This window comes from Apus apus, chromosome 11 (genome assembly GCF_020740795.1).
Source record: "Apus apus isolate bApuApu2 chromosome 11, bApuApu2.pri.cur, whole genome shotgun sequence".
NCBI lineage: Eukaryota > Metazoa > Chordata > Aves > Apodiformes > Apodidae > Apus > Apus apus.
Genome location: NC_067292.1, coordinates 19,958,716 through 19,973,883, shown reverse-complemented (window position 1 = coordinate 19,973,883; position 15,168 = coordinate 19,958,716). Strand labels below are relative to the sequence as shown.

Here is a 15,168-nt window from a genome sequence, read left to right as displayed (position 1 = left end):
GCTTTTTTCAGCTGAGATGATACAAGTGGAAAAACCAGGGAAGTGAAGCTCCCATCCAGGTCCTGAGTGGGGCTTGTTGAAGTTAAACAAAGTGCTGGAGTTGAACTTGGCTGTGTCCATCTTGGAAGATGTTATGGGCAGGTGAAATCCTCCAGGGGACACAAGTGCCACGATGCCCTGGACACATGAGGCTCGGGGGGCAGCAGGAGGGACCAGCAGAGCAGCCCTGTGACCTGAGCAGGAGCTGCTGCAGAGCCCTTGATTCCTGGGAGGACTTCAGATCCCCCCCGGTCACAGGCCACTGTGGTGGGTTTGCTCCAGGGAAGTGTTTCCATGCTGGCCCATGTCCCGAAGTCTTCCCTGGGTGAGTGAGAAGCTTAATTATTGCTGCCCTCATCAAGCTGGGGAGAACGATTGCTCCTATCATTGCAAAAGTTCTTCCTGGGAGGTCTGGTCACTTCAGCGTGTGAGCCCCGACCTCTGGGATGTCACTGTGGCTTTGCCAGGGGATGGTGCTGAGCCCAGGCTGTGTCCCCCAGGGGACACGGGGTGGGATGCTGTCCCAGCTCTCCTTGGCCAGCAGCTGCTGCTCCCCGGGCTGAACGTCGGGGGATAATCCGCTGGTTCTTCCCGTTCCTGACAATCCTGTGGTTAAGGATGAATTAGTGCTGGATCCCCGCGGGCAGCTAAGAGGATAAAGGCTGCCACGCGTGTCCTGCAGCTGGAAGGTGTCACCATGTCACCACACACGGCCCACACCCTTGGCTGGGCTGCTATGTGTGTCCTGCAGCTGGAAGGTGTCCCCGTAGCTGCCACCGCAGTGTCACCGCACAGCCTGCAGGTTCCAGGGAGCCAGGGTTGGGATCTGGGGACACTGGGCTAGGACAGGCCTGTGGGTCATCGCTGCTTGGTGACACACCCCATGGCACAAGGGTCCTCTGCCCTAAGCCCCCCATCACAGTGTCACCCCGAGTCCTCCTCCAGGAGGGTGCCTGCGAGGTGGAGAGCAGCTGTGTGACAGCAGGGACAGGTGTGCCAGCCTCTGGGAAAGCTCTCCAGGTGCTCCAAAACTGGGACAAACACCTGGTACTTGTCCTCCCGTTGGGTTCCAGGCTTTGTGGCAAGGGTGTGGGACAGTCCTGTGGCCGTGTCCTGCCGTGGGAAGGGACAACATCCTCATTCCTGCTCCCAAACATCTGGCTCCTCACACGGCTTCTTAGAGGCTGAAACCTGTGAGAACTGGTGGCCAGGGTGGGGACAGGGACGGGTGGCTGTGACAGGGGATGGAGACCAGTGCCCCCCAGTGCCCCCCAGCACCCGGAGCTGCACAAACCCATCGTTCCAGTTACGAAACTCCAGCGACCTACTTTGCACTCCCTGCTCTGGCTCCTAATTCCCAGATATGGCGCCTCTCCAGGTTTTGCCCATCAAGGCAAATTAATTGGAGTCGATCCTAATTTGCTTTCTGCTATTCTTTGGGCAGGAGATTAACTGCTGGGCTGACATGAGCTCCCCCACTCCCTTCTGAGAGACAAATCTGAGTTACTGAAAAAAAAAAAAAAAAGAAAAGAGAAAAAAGAGAAAAGCTGTGGGGATCGAGGCCGGCCCAGTTGGGTTGTGTCGGTGTTTGAAGTCACTTCTTGTAGTCACAGAAGGGGCTGGGGAGGGGCCCGTGTCCCCAGGCAGCTGGACCAGATGGTGACACTATTCTGGGCAGCTGTGGGAGCTGGACACAGCACACGTGGAGCAGTGACACGAGGGACAACCTCCCAGCCATGCCAGAGGGGACTCTTCCTTTGCTCACGGAAGTTCCTGCTGCAGAAGGGGACGGCTCCTCGTCTGTGGGGTTTTCTTCATGGGTTTCCCCAGTGAGATGGGCTGAAGCTGTGCCTGGGCCACATGGGATGGCTCCTTGCCCTCCCACAGTTCCCAGTGCAGAGTCCTCAGGGAGGAGCAGTGTCCCCTTGCCGGGGAGCCGGGGGCAGAGGGAGCCGTGCTGGAGGACACTGTGTCACAGGGCTGGCCACTGTCCCAGCTCACGCAGGGATTTCTGCAGAGCCAAATGTCCCATCAGGAACTGCCCAAAGGCACCCTCAATCCCCTGGGCTGGACACAGCAGGAATGGCTGAGCTGGAGTCACCTCTGCTGCTGGGGCTGCCCTCGGCTCCCGGCCCGGCTGGGCACAGCTCTGGGGCTTTTTCCCTCCAGGGAGGCATATGGAAAGTTGGATTTCTTTTCTAAGCAGCTTTCATTGAACACCCTTCCCCAACGACCTCTGCTCAGCCCTGCTGGGAAAACCTCGAGCTCCAGGCTGGCCGCTCTGGTTCCCCCGCTGTGGGGCTGGGATGTGGCCTGAGGACACCCAGGCTTCCCGTGTCCGGTGGTGGGAGAGGGACCCTGCTCTCTTGTCATAGAATCATGGAATCCCAGACTGGTTTGGGTTGGAAGGGACCTTAAAGATCATCCAGTCCCAACCCCCTGCATGGGCAGGAACACCTCCCACCAGCCCAGGCTGCTCCAAGCCCCATCCAACCTGCCCTTCAACACTGCCAGGGATGGGGCAGCCATAGCTTCTCTGGGCAACCTGGGTCAGGGTCCAGTGGAGCAGCTCTGCTCTGGAGCCAGGCTGGGAGAGCTGGGGTGTTCAGCCTGGAGAAGAGAAGGCTCCAGGGAGACCTTAGAGCACCTTCCAGTGCCTGAAGGGGCTCCAGGAAAGCTGGGGAGGGACCTGGGACAAGGGCAGGGAGGGAGAGGACAGGGGGGAAGGGATGAAAACTGGAAGAGGGAGATTGAGGTGAGACATGAGGAGGAAATTCTTGAGTGTGAGGGTGGGGAGACCCTGGAACTGGCTGCAGTGGATCTTGGAGCACGGCCACGGCATCAATAATACAAGAAAGAGGCTTTGATTGATTCTCAGAAGCTGGTGGTTCCCGTTGGCTCTTGGACACTTTTCCGCTGACAGCGAGTGCTGGCGATGAACCTGGAGCTGCCTCTGCTGATGTCCTCCTGAGCCAGCCAGGAAACAAGGCTGTGAGGAAGTGACTCATGGAAGATGCAAAACCCTGAAGAAAGCCACCCGTGCAAAGCTGGTGTCCCTGTGGGAGCAGCTGTGGCCAAGGGGCAGCCCGGTGCTGCCCACCCCCGCAGCAGCTGGGCTGACCAGGAGAGGGGCAGCAGGGTTTTCCATCCACTGGTGGCACCAAACTGGGATGACCCTGAGAAGCAGCTCAGCAGCAGCTCCAGAGAGACAACGGGGGGGAGTTCCAGGGCAGAAAAATCTACCAGCAGCACCATGGGTGTGGGGGGGAAACAACGACGGGCTCGTTTCCCTGGAAGGGAAGGGTGCAGCTCCCAGGACCTGCTGAGTCCAGCCCGAGCTGCCCCTTCTCAGCCCTGTCACTGATCCGGAATGACACGGAACAGCAGCTGATGACAACAGCACGCGGCAGCAGGGCGGCCTTTTATTAAAATATGCCTTGCTGAGCATCGCGAGCAGCCCAGGAGGGTTAAAATAAAAGCATCTGTTTCGACAGGGCACGGCAGGAGGGTGAGAACAGCCCCTGCGGGCCCCGCAGCGCCCGGCCCGACGTGCCAGCCCGGCTGGGGCAGGAGCTGCCACCTTTGTGTCCTCGTCCCTCACCGCGCTGCCTCCAGCTCCCCTGGAGCCTCTGGGGTGGGGGTGGGGGGAGGGCAGCAGGAGGGCAGCCCCCCCAGCGCTCCCCGAGCCAGCTCCGGGGGTCCCGCGGCGCTGGGCGGCCGGGGGGGAGCGGGGGGGAGGGGATGCGCCTTGTTCCTGCGCTGAGCACCAGAGGGAGCGGGTTTCCCTGCCCGGGGGGAGGGTCGGTGCTGCCCGAGGGTTTCCTGGCGCAGGGAATGTTTATCCCGAGCCCGGCGGGGAGCGCGGGAGCTGCGGGGGGTGCGGGGGGGGGGGTGTGGAGCAGCTTCCCCTGGCGCTGCTGGAGCCCCGCGGGGCGGGTCTGGCGCTGCGGGGGGCGGAGGAGGCTCGGCTGGCTGGGCAGGGGGTCGCGGGGGAGCGGCAGCGGGGGCTGCGGGGGGTCCCGGGGGTGAGGGGGGTGCGGGGTCCGCCAGGCTGAGGGGGACGCGGGGCTGAGGGGGCTTCCTGTGAGGGCTCCTGGGGCCCGCGGGGCTGGGGGGGGGGGGGGGGGGGAACCTGCGCTCCGTGGGGCTATCGGGGGGTCCCGGAGCCCGTGGGTCTGGGGGCGCCGGGGGCGGCGGCGGGAGCGCGGCTGTTCCCGGCAGGGGGCGGTGCAGCGCGGGGCGCGGGAACAGCCGCCCCGGCCCCGAGACCCCGCCCCCTTCAGACTCCGCCCCCCGCGTGCTCCGCCCCCAGACAATCCGAGACTCCGCCTCCACATGCGCCGCCCCCCAGAGGCCCCGCCCCCCCCAGAAGCCCCGCCCCCCAGCCCGCCAATGGCCGCGCGCGCTGTCCCCGCCCCCTCGGGCGGCCCCGGCGCTCGGCGATGACGTCAGGAGGCGGCGCCGAGCCCGGGCCGGAGAGGGACGAGGTGAGTGCGGGACCGGCCCCGCAGCCCCCAGGCCCGGCCTGTGCGGGCGGGCAGCCCCGCCCCGCCCCGGCCCCGCCGCCCCTCCCTCGCCCTCCCTCCCGCGGCGGGGCGGCCCGGCCCGTAGGGCGCGGCGGGCCCCGGGCTGCTGGGCCGCGGGTACGGGCGGGCCCGGGGGGCAGCCCCGAGCGCCTCCCCGAGCGTGCTCTGGGCGGGCCGGGCGCGGTGCTGCCCAGGCCTGCAGCTCAGCCAGCCGCGGGGCGAGCCTTCCCCGGCCCGGGGCCCCCTGCCTGGGAAAGCAGCTCGGGCTGAGCCAAAGTGCGGTCGGGTTTGTGCAAATCCCGGTTGGTTTGGCCGGTCCTGAGCTGCTCCCGGCTTCGGCCCCGCTGCCCGCGGTGCTGCTGCTGCCCCAGCCCTGGGTTTCTCCTCAGAAAGCCCCCGGGGGCTGGCACTGCCCGCCAGGTCAGGTTTGAGTCAGGTGTAAGATACGTTTTAAAACTGAGTAGTAAAACTAAAGGTGAGGGGTGTGCAGGGCTTTTCCCTCCCTGTGCTGTGCTGGTGTGACCAGAGGGTTCCTGTGTGGCAGCATTTCTCACACAGTGCAGAGCTGGTGTCTTTGTGTTCCCTTATGCAGAGGGAAATTAATTAGCTTCAAGTCATGAGGTACTTAATTGGTGGTGGAGGGGCTGCTCGGGCTGGGCTGGGGTGGCCAGATGACTGACACAGGGACACCCTCAGGGATGGTGTCACTCAGGAATGGAATCCCTCAGGGTCCTGCTTCATCCAGAGCAGTGGAGGACACTTCTGTGCTGAGGTCTTGCCCAGTGCAGCCCTGGGATGCAATGTGTTGGTTGTCCAAGGAGAGGAGGAGGTGGACGTTGAAGCCTAAACCCCCGTGTTCCTTCTCCCCACCTGCAGCCACAGCTGGGAGGTGCTGTCCTCCCTCAGCACCTGCTGGGGATGGGGGTTCCTGCCTGGAGGGGGTTTGTGGTGCCCCGTGTCTCTGATGTCTCATTCCCTTCTCCAGAGCTCTGGGTGATGATGGCACAGGAGACGTTTCCACCTGCACAGCCATGGAGGTCAGCTCTTTGTTGCTGCCTGTGACATGTGGCTCTGGGGCCTTCACTGGGACCCTTGGGGCATGAGGAGGAGCCCCTGTCATGCAGGGAGTATGAGCCTGGTGTCAGTTACTGTTATGATATTTATATGATGTTGCCACGCTCAACGTTTGCTCCTCACTGGTTTTGTTTAGGGGGGGACGTTTGACCCAAGTGCTTCTCTACGTGTGGAATTGCTCTTTGGAGCTGCTCCCATTCCCTCTCCCTTGAGGTATAACACAGCAGGGAAAAGCTCTCCATGGGAGGCATTATTTGGGACTAGCTATAGGATTTTACTTATTTCTAGGTCAGGGGGCTTTGGATGAGCAGGACAGCCCCCAGTGAAGGTCACTTAGAGCTTCTGTGGAGTTAGTTTTGGTTCCTGCTGCCTGCACCTTAGCATAGGTGTGTTTGTGCATGGTTGGTGGCCCTGACTTGGTGAGGCTTCTCCAAGGTGTAACTTGGATGTCTGCTTTTAAAATTGAATCTTATCTAAAGCCTTGGTTTCTTTCCAGGTTGGATGTGGAGTCTGAACTGCCTCTGGGTGTCCCTCTAAGAGAGTTCTTGTGTCTCCACGTTGTCCTCCTGATGGAAAACCAGCCAGGGTTCCTGTGGTGCTTGTCCTGATGAGTTGTTGCTTGGAGAGGTGGTGAATGAGTGGAGAGAGGCCTGGTGATGGTAAGGGCAAAGCTCCTCTGGAGCCTTCTGAGGAGTCTGGCCCATCCTCCTGACACCCCCTGTAGATATTGACCAGCACTGATCAGATCCCCCCTCAGCCTCCTCCTCTCCAGCTGAGCAGCCCCAGCTCTCCCAGCCTTTCCTCACAGGCAGATGCTCCAGCCCCTCAGCATCTCAGTGCCCTGGGATGGACTCTCTCCAGCAGCTCCTTGTCCTTCATGAACCGAGGAGCCCAGAACTGGACACAGTGCTCCAGATGTGGCCTCACCAGGCAGAGCAGAGGGGCAGAACCTCCCTGACCTGCTGGCCACACTCTTCTTAGTGCCCCCCAGGTCACCTTCTTGGCCCCCAAGGCACATTGTTGGCTCATGGTCACCCTGTTGTCCACCAGGACCCTGAGGTCCTTCTCCCCAGCGCTGCTCTCCAGCAGGTCCCCCCACCTGCACTGACCCATGGGGTTGTTCCTCCCCAGGTGCAGAACTTTACACTTGTCCTTGGTGAATGTTTTGAAGTTTCTCCCTGCCCAACTCTCCACCTGTCCATGTCACCCTGGATGGCAGCACAGCCCTCTAGGGTGTCACCACCCATCCCAGCTGGGTGTCCTCAGGAAACCTGCTGATGCAGGTGCACTCTGTCCCTTTGTCCAGCTCATTAAGGAATTCCCATTCATCTCTTTCTTCTCATGCTCCTCAGGTTCCCATGCAGGAGTTGACCTGGATGTGGTTGTTGCTGCTGCTGCTTCCTTGGGAAAATGCCTCGATGGGGAATTAAGACCCTTCAGTGATGGGCTGTGGGACCAGCAAGGTGCTTCCCGAGCCCCCCAAAGACGTGCAGCTGGACCTGGTGAAAAAAGTCGAGCCTTACACGGGCTACAATGACATCTACAAGCACTTCATCCGAGGGGACTGTGGGGCTGTCATCAAGGCTGGCTCTCCCTCCCCTCCCCGCCAGGCCAACCCTTACCCTGGGAACCCCCTCCCTGCCCAGGCGGAGCAGCCCGAGCCCCGCAAGAACAAGGTGGCCAAGTACCGCGCCAAGTTCGACCCCCGCGTGACGGCCAAGTACGACATCAAGGCTCTGATTGGCAGAGGGAGCTTCAGCAGGGTGGTGAGGGTGGAGCACAAGGCCACCAAGCAGCCCTACGCCATCAAGATGATCGAGACCAAGTACCGGGAGGGGAGGGAGGTGTGCGAGTCGGAGCTGAGCGTGCTGCGGCGCGTCAGGCACACCAACATCATCCAGCTGATCGAGGTCTTCGAGACCCAGGACCGCGTCTACATGGTGATGGAGTTGGCCACCGGGGGGGAGCTCTTCGATCGGATCATTGCCAAAGGGTCCTTCACTGAGAGGGATGCCACCAGGGTGCTGCAGATGGTGCTGGATGGGGTGAAGTACTTGCACACGCTGGGGATCACCCACCGGGATCTGAAGCCGGAGAACCTGCTGTACTATCACCCGGGGACCGACTCCAAGATCATGATCACGGACTTCGGGCTGGCGAGTGCCCGGAAGAAGGGGGATGATTGCCTGATGAAAACCACCTGTGGGACCCCAGAGTACATCGCCCCCGAGATCCTGGTCAGGAAGCCCTACACGAACTCTGTGGACATGTGGGCGCTGGGGGTGATCTCCTACATCCTGCTGAGCGGCACCATGCCCTTCGAGGATGACAACCGCACCCGCCTGTACCGCCAGATCCTGAAAGGAAAATACAGCTACTCAGGAGAGGTGAGTGTGGCTGCAGCTCTGGTCAGGGGAACTCAGAGGATCCTTCTGGTTGGAAAAGACCTTTAAGGTCATCGAATCCAGCCATAACCCAGCTCTTCCAACCATTAACCCAACTCTACCCAGCTTAACCCATGTCCCTCAGCACCACATCTACGTGGCTTCTAAACCCCTCCAGGGATGGGGATTCCACCACCTCCCTGGGCAGCCTGGGCCAATGTTTAATGACCCTTTCAGGGAAGAATTTTCTTCTAATCTCCAGTCTAGACCCCCCTGGCACAACTTGGGGCCATTTCCTCTTTCCAGATGTAACCTCCTTTGCCTTAACACTAAAAATACATGGTCTGTCCTTGCTCCCTGGGTTCCTTGGGGTTCCTCTTCTCTCCTCTGAAGTCTGCCAAAAGAATATTTAACCTCTGACAGAACAATTGTGAACTTTTCTGTCTAGTAGGAGCCTTTTTGTTGCTCCCTGGAGTGTGTAGCAGTCTGATGTGGGCAGCAGGTTTCAGCTTGGCTTTGCCCTGTGCTGGCTTGGTGGTAATCATAGAATGATGAAGGTTGGAAGGGACCAACCCTCCCTTAGGGGAGACCTTAGAGCAGCTTCCAGTGCCTGAAGGGGTTCCAGGAAAGCTGGGGAGGGACTTGGGACAAGGGCAGGGAGGGAGAGGACAAGGGGGAAGGGATTAAAACTGGAAGAGGGAGATTGAGGTTGGACATGAGGAGGAAACTCTTTGCTGTGAGGGTGGTGAGAGCCTGGCCCAGGTTGCCCAGGGAAGCTGTGGCTGCCCCATCCCTGGCAGTGTTGAAGGGCAGGTTGGATGGGGCTTGGAGCAACCTGGTCTCGTAGGAGGTGTCCCTGCCCATGCAGGGAGGTTGGACTGGATGCTCTTTAAGGTCCTTTCCAACCCAAACCAGTCTGGGATTCTATGAACAATATTAATCAGGGTTTAAAAAAAAATAAATAAATCAGTGATTCTGGCTTTTAAAATCCCTTCTTGTTTTCTCTCAGCTTTCAAACCTGCTTCCAGTGCAACATACTGAGCTCTTGCAAACAAAATGTGTGCTAAGAAAGAGGAGATCTGCTCCTGTAGGACACAACTGGGATGCTTGTGGGTTTCTGTTTGGGGAGACCCCAGCCCTGGTGAACTTCCCTTTCATGCTTCTCGGTCCAAACTGTTGGCAGGGTGTTTGAAATGCAGCCTGTGCATAGCTGAGTAGTTTCTGATGTGGATCCAAGTCTGAAAAGCACCTTTGCTGAAAGACAAGGTTGTGGCAGACAAAGGGGAGCTCACTTCTTCACTGTGAGCACTTCAGAAATCCATCTGCGTTGTCTCCTGAGCTCAGTGTGTGACAGAGTTGGGGGCTGAGGAGAGTTTTCTTTGCTAAGTCTGGAAAGAAGAACCTTGGGGGATGGATTTCAGGCAGAAGATGGGTGCTTCCACCCTCCCAGAGTCCTGCTGCTCTGCAGAATGCCAGGTGCCAGCCTGACACAGCTCCTGCTGACTGGCTTGTGGTTGTGGTGGGAAATCTTGGTTACCAGGATTGCTGGGAGTTGGCACAACCTCCCTAAGGAGCACACAGAAATTGTGTCCCCAAATATGCAATCCACTGGAAATATGAAAAAATGAAGCTTTTCACCACTTTTTTCACCCTCAGAGCAGTTGGACATGGGAACAATCTCCCAAGGGACATGGTGGATTCCCCCACATTGGACAGTTTTAAGACTCAGCTGGACTGGGTGCTGGGCCACCTCATTTCAACTGTATTATTACCTCGTAAGGTTGGACCAGATGATCCTTGAGGTCCCTCCCAACCTGGCATTCCAGGATTCGCTGCTTCTTTTATAACCTCTTTAATAAGAGAGTGATTAAATTCCTGAATGCCATGACTTTGTGAGATGAAACCCTCTGGGAAGGTGTTAATGACTGAGGTTCTGATTCCAAAATGACAGTAAATGAACAGTCAAAAAACTCCAGAATAAATCAGTGATTGTTCTGGTGGTTTTAGGTGTGATGGGTGTGTTGGCATTTGGCTGATGGATGGAAGGGGTCTGACATGTTGCAGTTTTAGACATACTGAGCTGCTTGAGGATTGTGCTGAAGGAAAAGAATGGAAGATCACTCTTGGGGGGTTTCAGAGGTGTCAGCAAGTCTTTTTATTCTGTAAAGCTGTCAGGCCAGCTTGTGTTCATAGTTGGAATATCCAAGTTGAATGAAGCTGAGGAATGTTGGTGTCTGCACAGGAGACCACTGAGGAGAGCCTGGTTTTGTGGATGTTTTTGTTCTTCCCCTGGGTGATCCTCAGAAGGTCTCCTAGTCCACAGAGATACAAACATGAGGAGCTGCATACCCCCAGATTTGGCACTTTCTGGACCAAGTGTGTTACTTCCTTTAGAAACTGCAGCACTTGATTAGTTTCTTGCCAAAAACATCTTATGAGCTGCTTCCCTGAGCTCCAGGCTTCAGCTGACTTTGGCAGCCTTTGCTTCTGGTGGTAGTTTGCCCGGTTAATGTGTGATTTCCAACCAGGTGCAGGGTTTGAAGGAGGAGGCCAAGGAGATGATCCAAGGGCTGGACCCACCAACTCCCAACCCCCTGCACGGGCAGGGACACCTCCCACCAGCCCAGGCTGCTCCAAGCCCCATCCAACCTGCCCTTCAACACTGCCAGGGATGGGGCAGCCACAGCTTCCCTGGGCAACCTGGGCCAGGGTCTCACCACCCTCACACCAAAGAATCTCCTCCTCATGTTCAACCTCAATCTCCCTCTTCCAGTTTGAATCCCTTCCCCCTTGTCCTCTCCCTCCCTGCCCTTGTCCCAAGCCCCTCCCCAGCTTTCCTGGAGCCCCTTCAGGCCCTGGAAGGTGCTCTAAGGTCTCCCTGGAGCCTTCTCCAGGCTGAACACCCCAACTCTCCCAGCCTGTCTCCAGAGCAGAGCTGCTCCAGCCCTTGGATCAGCTCCATGGCCTCCTCTGGGCTCATGTCAACAGCCCCATGTCCTTCTTGTGTTGGAGGCTCCAGAACTGGACCCAGTTCTCTAGGTGGGGTCTCACCAGAGCCAAGTAAATGGTGAGAATAACCTCCTCGACCTGCAGGAGCAGGAATGAGCAGAAAGTTTGTCTGTGTTGCAGAAGGTGTCTGTCTGATAGGTACAGAGGCAGAGATTTCAGGGGCACAACTGCTTTTCTTGTCCAGGATGTGAATTATCAGGCTGTGCCACGGAAAAGGGAGTGTTAAAAGAAGCCTGTGAGGAGCAGAGCTCAGAGCTCAGGTTTTTTGGCTGGGAAGGAGGCTGCTGAGTTCCCAACCATGTCAGGGGGTCTTGTGGGAATCAGTGCCGAGTCCCACTTCTGGAAAGATCTGGCCTCAAAACCTGGTCAAGAGAGGACAAAGCTGCATTGAGAGAGGAGTAAAAGTGAGATGCACACTGACCTGAGAAGCAGCTCCATCCCCTTGAAAAACAAGTGAGCTGCTGGCCAGGCCTGTAATTGCTCTCTCCCTTTGCTGGAGTGTGAGGTCTCTTTGAAGAGACCATTAGCAGATCAATAGGAGAGGTCTCCCAGAAGAGCTTGTTCGGCTGCTGCTGACATCACTGCTCTCATTCTGTCCTTTTTTTAATCTCCTTCTGTACTTTTGGAGCTGCTTGGAGTAATGGGCAGGGTGAGGAAGGAAGAAAAGCTGGCTTTGGAACTCGGTGTGCTTTTTTCTGAGTGTCTCCCAGTGAGGGTTGTGCTGGCTCTTTGAGACTGCCTGCCCCAGTCCTCCTCTTTCACTTCTTTTGTTAGAACCCACTCAAAAGAAAATTTGGCAATATTTTAATTGAAATCTTGGGGCTAAACCTGATTTTGTAACTTAAAGAGTTGTCTGAGGAATAATGCTGGAATTTCATTCACAGTTTCCTTTACATTTCAAAGTGCAGAACATCAGACCCTCGTTACCCTGCTCTGGTTCAGTTTCAAAGCTGGTCCTTCTCTTGAATACTGATACTTTTATGTTGCTTTACACACCTGGGAAAGTTGCTGGAAGAGGTGGCAGATAATATAAGTTGTGGATAAATTGGGAAACTGAGCTAGGGGTTGTGCTGGTGTTGGTATCTGATCTGGCAAATCATGTCCCCGTGGGGTCTGTCCTCCTGTTCCTGAAACAGAATCAGCTTTTTTGGTTGTTGCTTGTGTGGGAACACCTGATAATCAGTTTAAAACCAAAAAGAGCTTGTTCTAAATCATGGTGCTAGTGATGCATTGATCAGTGTGAGCTAAGGAGGGACATGTTTGCTGTATGAAGGACCCTGGGCTTTGCAAGGAGCTCTGCAAGGGACTCAGCAGCCGTGTGGAGAAATGACCTGGTTGTGTGTGGCTTGCTTAGGTTTTTCCAGTGGTGCTTAATGATGTTCCTCACCAAAGGCTCTTGAAGGAGCTTTGAAGCTTTAATGTGATAGTGGCCTTTCCATAGCTCAGCAATTTGCTGAAGAGGAGCACAAGGCTGAATGATGTGGTCACTTCCATGGGGAAGAAGCCAGTGAAGTTGGAAGGATCTGTTCCCTGCTGCCCCAGAGCCATCAGAAACAAGTTCACCAATGAAGCTGTGCTGATGGTACAGAGCTCTTCAGATGGTGATGACATGTGGACCTTACAAGCTTCCCTGAGTTCAAAGAGCAACTGGACAAATTAATGGAAGCCAAATCAGTGGAGACAATTCCAGGATGGTTTGGGTTGGAAGGGACCTTAAAGATCATCCAGTCCCAACTCCCTGCATGGGCAGGGACACCTCCCACCAGCCCAGGTTGCTCCAAGCTCCATCCAACCTAGTCTTGAATGGCATTTAGAATGACATTTAAAAGTTGGGTGGTTGAAGAGGTCCCTAAGCCACAAATTTCTGAGGCTTGAGAGTGTTGATTGCAGCACAGAAGGTGTTTTCTTTGCTCTGTCTCTGTACCTGCTGTTGGTTGGTATTGGAGACACCATACTGGGCTGGCTGGATTTTGACCCAGTAACATGCAGTCCTGTCAGAGGTGCTAGTCTTCCCCTTCATTCATCTCATCCCTTAGTTGGAGTTTTCATCCACTCCCAAGAGTTAGGGAGCTGAGGAGCAGGCAGTGCTGCAGGGTGGGCTGTGCAGGATTTGGGGGTTGTGTGCTGGGGGTCCTCAGCTGTCCTGTTGGACACTGAGGGAGCAGGTAGCCCCTGGTTTGGCAGCAGCAGCATTACTGCAGCTGAGAAGTAAATCAGTCCCAAGGCTTATCAATCCCACTTGCTGGATAATACTCCTTTGGGAAGGCTGGCAGGTAGCATGTGTGGAGGGTAGAACGTGTCCTGATGAACAGAAATGTTCTTGAACCCTTGAACTATCACCCAGTGCTGCAGTTTCCCTGTAGGCAGGTAGAAAACAAGCAACATCTACAGACTAAGCAGTAATAAAAAGTGCATTTTGCAGATGGTAAGATTGGTTTAACTTCCCCTTCTCCTGCAGAGTCATTTGTGTTTTGTCTTTCCTGGGGAGAAATGAGTCTGCCCTGATGTTCCACATCTCTGAAGAAAGGTGTGGTGTGAGTTGCCTTCTGCTTCTGACTCTGCTCTGTCTGATGACTCAGATGTGAAGCCTGAGAGCAGAAGCTCTCTAGTCATCCTGCCCATCACGTGATGGCTTCGTTCTCCCACACCTCTCCTTGCCAATAGTTTTGCTCTTGAGGGTTTCACTTAATTTCTTTGCACTCCCAACAACATCCAAAGGTTCTTTCTTCCACCACTTGTTGCTCCTGCTCTCAGATGTGTGAGGGTGACAGCAATTTTGGGGCTGGCTGCTGAAGCCCCATGTCTGAGTGTTGAAGGTTTCCTCTCATCCCATGAGCATGAGGTGCCTTTCCGTGCTGACTGTGTGGAGAAGAAACCCCTTCAGAAGTGCCCTTCCTGTGGGCACATGTTTAGAAAGGTGTCCTCTTCCAACTGAGGGTTCTGCTGAGTCTTCACCAAAGTGTTTTTTAAGGCTTGCTCATCCTTCATTTAAAGCCTGAGCTTTTCTCTTGAGCAGCAAACCTTCAGCCAGGCCCTCACTTGGAGTCTGAACCTTTCAGGTGTCCCTTTCTTCCAACTTGACAAGTACATCTTGCTCTGCTGTAACTCATGCAGATCTACACGTTTTTTGTATAATTTGTTTCTTTGGCCACATCCACCCAGATTTCTTCTCCATCCCTTATTTTTTTGGGGTTACCTACACTTTCTGTCTAGGCTCCTTTGTTATTTCCTTTACCTGCTCTGAGGTTGCTTCTTAGCAAGGATGTCAGGCTGAAAGGGACTGCTGTGGCCCCTTAGTCTGTCCCTGGCATGGGTGGCAGATTCCTAGGATAACCAACAAGACTGGAGCCTTGTTCATGGCCTCCAGGTGGCTGCAATACAGAAAAATAACTAAGATGTACATAAAAGCAACAATTTAACAGTATTTTTGTAGTGATGGCACCTGTTGAAGTTCTGTCAAGTCAAATGAAGAGCTCCTGTTTCCAGTTCTAGATTCCATTACGTGTGGTAACTCCAGGAGGAAGTTGGTGGCATTCCTGAAGTGGTTCTGCTTTTTGTTTCGCATCAAACTGGCAATGGGATCAACAACCAGTTGGTCTGGCTTCCTGCTGGGCCGTGATGCCATGTAAACCACTGAACTTAAAACTGGAGGGAGGCTGAGGCAGAGTTGGAGGAGGATTTAGGCACAAAGTGACCTCAGAAAGACTCTGGTCCAAACCCTGATTCAGAACAGGGCTAAATTTAAAAATTTAGCTGAGCTTGCTGGGCACCTCGGTCACTCAAGCTTTGAAAGTTTGCATGGATGGAGATGTCACTGCCTCTCTGGGGCTGCTTGGATCTTGTGGGAGGTGTGGTTTTCCTTCTATCCAGCCAGAATTCACCTGGTTGCAGCTTGGCAGCCCCCACTTGCCTTTCCACTCAGCATCTCCAGCACATCAGGTGGGGCATCCCCCCCTCTGACTGCCCTGGCGGTGCTGGCACACGTACTCCCATCCTGTTTCTCCAGGTACCTGAGGTTCTTCTGATGGCCCTCCTGCCTATCAACAACTCCTCTGAATCTTGGTCAAAAGCAGCCAAGAAGCAATCTCTAAAAACCAGAAAGATAGAGAGAGCTTTGCAGCACAGGTGGCTGCAGA

At 55.8% G+C, this 15,168-nt stretch overlaps 1 protein-coding gene across 4 annotated transcripts in view; it reads left to right on the top strand.

Annotated features, from left to right (window-relative positions):
- Window positions 1-4,501: 4,501 nt before the first annotated feature.
- Window positions 4,502-15,168, top strand: part of PSKH1 (protein serine kinase H1) — a 95,141-nt gene continuing 84,474 nt past the window's right edge. For 3 of the 4 annotated variants that reach the window (XM_051629387.1, XM_051629385.1, XM_051629384.1), the window contains exons 1-3: window positions 4,502-4,526; window positions 6,136-6,298; window positions 6,992-8,026. In XM_051629387.1, coding sequence (XP_051485347.1) covers window positions 7,082-8,026 — 945 coding nt within the window. In that variant the 5' untranslated portion in view covers window positions 4,502-4,526; window positions 6,136-6,298; window positions 6,992-7,081. Of the gene's footprint in view, window positions 4,527-5,560; window positions 5,603-6,135; window positions 6,299-6,991; window positions 8,027-15,168 lie in introns of those variants that run through there. The other variant, XM_051629386.1, reaches the window with a different exon arrangement.